Source organism: Pteropus vampyrus, unplaced genomic scaffold (genome assembly GCF_000151845.1).
Source record: "Pteropus vampyrus isolate Shadow unplaced genomic scaffold, Pvam_2.0 Scaffold235, whole genome shotgun sequence".
Taxonomy (NCBI): Eukaryota; Metazoa; Chordata; class Mammalia; order Chiroptera; family Pteropodidae; genus Pteropus; species Pteropus vampyrus.
Window position 1 is genome coordinate 448335 of NW_011889016.1, and position 7292 is coordinate 455626.

General features: G+C 61.8%; 1 protein-coding gene and 1 long non-coding RNA gene across 2 annotated transcripts in view; both read left to right on the top strand.

Annotated features, from left to right (window-relative positions):
• The window catches only part of TRIP13 (thyroid hormone receptor interactor 13), a 17208-nt gene that overhangs the window by 8169 nt on the left and 1747 nt on the right, over positions 1-7292 (top strand). Inside the window, exons 9-10 of the mRNA XM_023519759.1 lie at positions 2916-3069; positions 6581-6693. Coding sequence (XP_023375527.1) covers positions 2916-3069; positions 6581-6693 — 267 coding nt within the window. The remainder of the gene's footprint in view (positions 1-2915; positions 3070-6580; positions 6694-7292) is intronic.
• LOC111728892 overlaps positions 6700-7292 on the top strand; it is a 770-nt gene continuing 177 nt past the window's right edge. Inside the window, exon 1 of the long non-coding RNA XR_002775986.1 lies at positions 6700-6849. This is a non-coding gene — a long non-coding RNA (uncharacterized LOC111728892). The remainder of the gene's footprint in view (positions 6850-7292) is intronic.

Here is a 7292-nt window from a genome sequence, read left to right on the forward strand (position 1 = left end):
ATGACGAGTGCAGGCCGACACTCAAAGTGTGTTTGGTTCCAGAGTGGCAAGCTGGTGACGAGGATGTTCCAGAAGATCCAGGATCTAATCGACAACAAGGACGCTCTGGTGTTCGTGCTGATTGATGAGGTAGGCGTGTGCGGACATCGGACCTGGGCCTGCCGAGGTTCGAGACTGGATCGCCCCTTGCTGTTGCCGGGGCACGGCCTGCCCCCTGCCCAGTCCCCTGTGTCACACACCCTGTCCTTGGCATCCCACATGCTGAGCGGGCGCCGCCTACCCGCTCGCTCGCTCCGTTGGCGTGCCCTGTCCCGCGGGGCCAGCATCACACTTCCTGCTCGCCTCTCCGTTCCCACAGGTGGAGAGCCTCACGGCCGCCCGCAACGCCTGCAGGGCGGGCACCGAGCCTTCAGATGCCATCCGCGTGGTCAATGCCGTCCTGACCCAGATCGATCAAATCAAAAGGTAATAGTCACGCTGTGGGCAGTGGGGGCATGTCTTGCAAAGGGTGTCATTACGTGACTTGATCGTGCGAGCCTCACCCTGGAGGGGACAGCCTAGCTGGGCTGCCAGCCTCACAGCAGGGACTGTCGTGAGTACGCAGGCAAGTGTAACTCCTGGCCCCGTGGGAACGTAGTCGTGTGCCTAGGCAGAGAGGAGGAACGGTATAAACACTGTGTGAAAGTTAGCGTGTGCGTGTGCACGCGCGCAGAGGTCGGGGGCAGCAGGGGGCGCTGGAGAGAAGGGAGAGGAGCAGGCTGCGAGGTGCTTGCTCTGCATGCGTGAGTGTGCGCGTGTGAGCAGGGCGGGTGGCTCCGACCGCGGCAGGTACCTGAGCCTCCCTGTCTGATGAAAGCGCCGGAGATGGCGTGGGGTCGACAGGCAGCCTCTGCTCGACACCGCAAACCCGCCTTCTGCTTCTCCTCCGTCGTGGTCGTTGGGACCCGCAGCGCACACGCTCTCTGCTGCGGACGTGGCTGTAAAGGCTCTGACCACGAGCCCTTATGCGAGAGGTCCCAGAGGGGAGCGAGGGTCACCGACTCCGGCCGTCACTCAGAGCGCCTCTGGCATTGGCTGCTGGCTCTTTTTCCACTTTCGAGGTGGCACGTGCTAAACACTTTTTAAGAATTCAGCGCTTTCCTTTCCTGAAGTGTTAAAATGGAAAACAGCTTGGGCTCGGTGAGCACTCACGCCGTCAAGGAGCGTGAGAGGGAGAGCGAGCACGGCCGTGCTCGTGCCTCGGTGCTACACGGCCGCGGGGCAGGCCCAGGGCATGTGCTCCGTGTCCCCAAAGCTAGTCCAGCTGTAGGGAGTGACTCCTTACGAACCTGACTCGCGAGGCAGCGCTGTCCAAACCAGAACCCCACCTGCTCTTCGCGGGACTTCCAGCCCCGCCAGCCAGAGCCGTGCTTGCTCTCCAGTCTCTGCTGCCCGCCGCTGGACAGCATCGCTCAGGCGGGCATTCGAATGGAGACGGCAGCCACCTATGTCCTACTGAGCGCCACTGTCCCCGGCCTTCACTGCCGTTCCCCACTGGAGCATGTCTGGCTTCTCGGTAGTGGGTTGACTGCAAGAGCTGCTCGGTCCTCGCCCCGCTCCTGCGGGCAGGCCTCGCGGGAGGGGCGGCCCGCCCGTTGCTGCGCGGGTCCCCTGCGTGCTCCTGGCCTGGTTTCCGCCCCTGCCCCTGCCCCTCTCTACCCCAGCGCTCAGTCCTCCCTGGAGTTTCCCACGGCGTCTGACTCCCGCCCTCTCCTCTGCCTGTTCCTGCTGCCGGCGTTTGCCCGCCGTCTCTGCCGGGGCCCTGCACGGCCCGTGCACAGCTCTCTGTCCTCTGGTGTCACTCACAGTTCCGGTGGGGGAGTCCCTGTCACAGACCTGCATGTCCACTGTGACCACACGGCAGACACGCTTCCGGGCTGCTCTTTCGGCCCTGAAACCCCAACTTTCTGGGTTCCCGCGACACTGATGTCCCTGCCGTGCACCCACCGCTCAAGGCGGGACGTGTGGTCACCCTGATGCTCTATCACCGGAGTGTGGGCTCGGGAAGGAGAGACACACAGACCTCTGCTCTCATCTTCCTCGCTCCACACTGCATCCCATCCTGGTGCGGGCCCCTCGCACACCCACCCGCTTCCTAACCGAGCCCACGCTGGGACGTGCCTCACCCCACCAGGCTCTCCTCTGCGTGCCCGCCCAGCCTCTGCCCCAGCCCGTCTGCCAGCCCCTGGGGCCCACGTGCTCCTGCCTCTGCCCTCACCCGGCTCACCCTGCTTACCCGCTGCCAGAGCCCAGGTAGGCCGATGCTCCAGGGGCCCCGCCACACAGCCGCCTGTGGCCCGTCTGAGCCGAGCGTGGGCCGAGGGCAGCGCTGCCACGTCCCCTGTGCCCCAGCCGAGCAGCGCACTCCCCTGGGCACCTCACACCAGCTCTGGGCCAGCCTGGGCCAGCCTGTGCCGATAATGGCCCTCCTGTGCAGTTGAGAAGCTAGAGGGGAAAGCGGCCGGCAGGTGGTGAATAATTCAGCTCCACAGTGTGTCGGGGTGATGATAGCTGTGCGACCAGCAGTCGTGTGGCTGTGGGTGCTGGGGCTCAGGAGATGGGGCCATCAGGGACACTGCAGAGATGAGAGCTTCGCCACAGGTGAAGGTGTCGAGGGGACCCTCAGTAGGCGTCTGCGAGCGCTTCCTGGAAGGCCGAGGGACGAGCGGAGCAGATGCCCTGCAGTGGCGTGCTGCGTGGGGCCAGGAGCTCGGGGCCACGGGGCCACGGGGGCTGCGTGCCAGTATCGGCACAGGGAGTGCAGCCAGCTGAACGATGGTGCCCGGTGCCTTCAAGGGCGTCTCTCCTGACACCCCTTGTGGCTGGGGCGTGATCGAGGCACAGGCCCGGCGTGACTGGCCTCCCTCCACCTGCAGACACTCCAACGTGGTGATCTTGACCACCTCCAACATCACAGAGAGGATCGACGTGGCCTTCGTGGACAGGGCCGACATCAGGCAGTACGTCGGGCCGCCCTCTGCCGCGGCCGTCTTCAAAATCTACCTGTCCTGTCTGGAGGAGCTCATGAAGGTACCTCGACTTCCTTCCTCTCTGCCGGTCAGTGGGGTTCGTGTACGTTCTTCGTGCCCCAGCACAGCTCAGGACAGCAAGCTCCAGCATGCGGTGAGAGGCTTCGACATGGCCTTACCTGTCTTTTTGGGTTAAAAGTGATTTCAGCCATATGTGGCAGATGGAGCTAATAGTCAGAATTATGGCCAAGGACTCAATGTTTCTGCCCCTTTGCTACAATACGATTGTCAGGCTTTTACCTACCTGCAGGTGGTGAGTGAGTAGGAGGGGCGTGGCCCGCGCAAGCAAGTCCTGGTTCTTGTGGCATTTGCAGGTGACCCGCTTCCTGGGCCTCAGGTTCCTCCCCTGAAAGAACAACAGTAGTGGTCCTGGTTCACTGGGGTCATCCTGACTAGAGGTCATGGTTCACTGGAGTCATCCTGACCGGAGGTCCTGGTTCACTGGGGTCAGCTTGACCGGAGGTCATGGTTCACTGGGGGTCAGCCTGACCAGAGGAAATAGTTGACAGGAGTCATCCTGACCCAAGGTCATGGTTCACGGGGGGTCATCCTGACCAAAGGTCATGACTGGAGGTCATAGTTCATCAGGGGCCAACCTGACCGGAGGGCGTAGTTCACGGGGGTCATCCTGACCGGATGTTGCAGTCACAGGCGCCATTGGCTGCAGTGTTCACGTTCCTTTGGTCCTGGGCCCTGCGACAGCGTCACGCACAGCAGCCGTGAGTGCGGAAACGTTTGTTCTCTTGCAGTTTAGTCCAACAGGGACTTGCCATGTGCCTGGTGCCAGGGGCTCTGGATACTGGGGACAAGGGCAGTAGCCAGGGCAGTAGCCAAGCCAGCCAACAGACGGGCGTGCACACAGCGATCATCGTAATGGCATCGCCGTAGCTGCTGGTGAGGTGGGGTCGACGACCCCCACAGCCCCACCTGGCATCGTGGATCTGGGCCAGCATCCCCGACAAGGACGATGCAGCAGCTGGGCTGGCGTGCACACACCGCCTGGCGTCTCCGTGGTCTGGCAGAGGGAGCGCGGCCCCGTGGGGCTGTGGCCCGTGGCGATGCCGTGGTGCAGTGCTGCTGGCTGGGTGCCTGGGCGGTGGCGAGTGCTGCTGTGGTGACATGCTCACGCTGTGCTGTGAACTGGGGGTGCTCAGCCACGTGCACAGACGTTGGGAGCTGAGCACATGGCCAGGGGGAGCTTCTTAGTTCGTAACGAGTTAGGCATTCTGATGCTGTTGTGGGGGGTTGGCCGGCCCTGGCCTGGAGGCCCTCAGCATGTGCCAGTGGCCTTGTCAGTCGGCATCTGGCTGTCTGTTGTCCACGTGCCTGCTGGACGGCGCCTGTCCATAGATGGGCAGCTGGGGCGGCCCTGGGGAGGCGCAGAGAGCCACTGGTGAGGTCAGAACACACCAAACAAACCTTGCCTGATTTTACCCACAACCCTCTCGGAACCACCAAAGTGTGTGGAGAAAGCCGTTCCTTCTTCCTCTCCCGGCTCCCAAACCGAGACAGCTCCTCTTAGGGTTCACTGGGGAGCATTGCTATGCTGCCTGACGGGTCGGTGCGTCTCCTCGGCAGTGAGCGTCCAGCATGCAGACGAGCACAGCTCAGGACAGCAAGCTCCAGCATGCGGTGAGGGGCTTCGACATGGCCTTACCTGTCTTTTTGGGTTAAAAGTGATTTCAGCCATATGTGGCAGATGGAGCTAATAGTCAGAATTATGGCCAAGGACTCAATGTTTCTGCCCCTTTGCTACAATACGATTGTCAGGCTTTTACCTACCTGCAGGTGGTGAGTGAGTAGGAGGGGCGTGGCCCGCGCAAGCAAGTCCTGGTTCTTGTGGCATTTGCAGGTGACCCGCTTCCTGGGCCTCAGGTTCCTCCCCTGAAAGAACAACAGTAGTGGTCCTGGTTCACTGGGGTCATCCTGACTAGAGGTCATGGTTCACTGGAGTCATCCTGACCGGAGGTCCTGGTTCACTGGGGTCAGCTTGACCGGAGGTCATGGTTCACTGGGGGTCAGCCTGACCAGAGGAAATAGTTGACAGGAGTCATCCTGACCCAAGGTCATGGTTCGGGGGGGTCATCCTGACCAAAGGTCATGACTGGAGGTCATAGTTCATCAGGGGCCAACCTGACCGGAGGGCGTAGTTCACGGGGGTCATCCTGACCGGATGTTGCAGTCACAGGCGCCATTGGCTGCAGTGTTCACGTTCCTTTGGTCCTGGGCCCTGCGACAGCGTCACGCACAGCAGCCGTGAGTGCGGAAACGTTTGTTCTCTTGCAGTTTAGTCCAACAGGGACTTGCCATGTGCCTGGTGCCAGGGTCTCTGGATACTGGGGGCCAGGACAGTAGCCAGGGCAGTAGCCAAGCCAGCCAACAGACGGGCGTGCACACAGCGATCATCGTAATGGCATCGCCGTGGCTGCTGGTGAGGTGGGGTCGACGACCCCCACAGCCCCACCTGGCATCGTGGATCTGGGCCAGCATCCCCGACAAGGACGATGCAGCAGCTGGGCTGGCGTGCACACACCGCCTGGCGTCTCCGTGGTCTGGCAGAGGGAGCGCGGCCCCGTGGGGCTGTGGCCCGTGGCGATGCCGTGGTGCAGTGCTGCTGGCTGGGTGCCTGGGCGGTGGCGAGTGCTGCCGTGGTGACATGCTCACGCTGTGCTGTGAACTGGGGGTGCTCAGCCACGTGCACAGACGTTGGGAGCTGAGCACATGGCCAGGGGGAGCTTCTTAGTTCGTAACGAGTTAGGCATTCTGATGCTATTGTGGGGGGTTGGCCGGCCCTGGCCTGGAGGCCCTCAGCATGTGCCAGTGGCCTTGTCAGTCGGCATCTGGCTGTCTGTTGTCCACGTGCCTGCTGGACGGCGCCTGTCCATAGATGGGCAGCTGGGGCGGCCCTGGGGAGGCGCAGAGAGCCACTGGTGAGGTCAGAACACACCAAACAAACCTTGCCTGATTTTACCCACAACCCTCTCGGAACCACCAAAGTGTGTGGAGAAAGCCGTTCCTTCTTCCTCTCCCGGCTCCCAAACCGAGACAGCTCCTCTTAGGGTTCACTGGGGAGCATTGCTATGCTGCCTGACGGGTCAGTGCGTCTCCTCGGCAGTGAGCGTCCAGCATGCAGACGGGGTCTACCAGGCGACCCGGTCCTGTGTCATCTCACCAAGTGAAACAGCAAACAGACCCTCCCTGAGAGGCCGGCAAAGTCCTGGCCTCAGGGCCCAGCTCTGCCATCCGTGGGTTGTGACACGTCCTCGAAACTCAGTACTAGCTTGGGCTTCCTCCCTGACACGTGGTGAGGCCGTGTTTTGACCAAAAGCACAGAAGAGGCCGGGTCACTGCGGGCTTCTGAGGCGTGTTTTGTTGTCTGTCCTTTGAAGAAGCGTTGATGGGGGGGCGTGTTGCGGAGGGGTGCGCGTGCACCGGCGCACCCATGGGAGGTGGCTTGCGCTCTCTGTCGCCGCCGCCCGGAGCTGATGTGTGCGCCCTGCTCGCCCCCACAGTGCCAGATCATCTACCCGCGCCAGCAGCTGCTGACCCTCCGCGAGCTGGAGATGATCGGCTTCATCGAAAACAACGTGTCAAAGCTGAGCCTCCTCCTGAGTGAGATTTCAAGGTGTGGGGACCTGGCGTTGGTACCAGGAGCAGTCCCCTCGCTGTGGGGGTGCGGCCGTAGATGACTGCAGCCGTCTGGGGTGGTGGTTGAGGGTCAGTCCCGAGTCATCGCACACAAGCTGGGGAGTCTCCTGACCCCCAGGGCCAGAGGACGGAGGTCAGTTGCCTTTCCAGAAATGCCACCAGATAACGGAAGAAAGTGCTACTCTTGTATCTGGAAAGAGACGTTCGAATTAAGGCTTCTTGGTGAATTAATGATTTCTTAAGAGTATTTGTTAAATTTTTATAAATTGGCAAGAAAACAAAAGGGAAGCTTTTGCTCCAATGAGCAAAGAAAGTCACTTCAGGGTCCTGTTTTCAGTGCAGCCCGGCTGCCCTGAGCCCCGAGAGAGACGCGTGGCGCGTCACCGTGGAGACTCGCTGGTGCCCGTGCTGTGGCCCGGGGCTGGTAGCACTTCCAGCATCTCAGATGGCTTTGGGGGCCAAGGCAAGGGGGAGGATGGAGCGGAGCCTCGAAGGGCAGTTAGATGGGATGAACGGGAGAGGGACCAGAAGGGCTGTGAAGCGGTGTGTGCAGGGCCTCGTGGGCAGGCAGGGGTC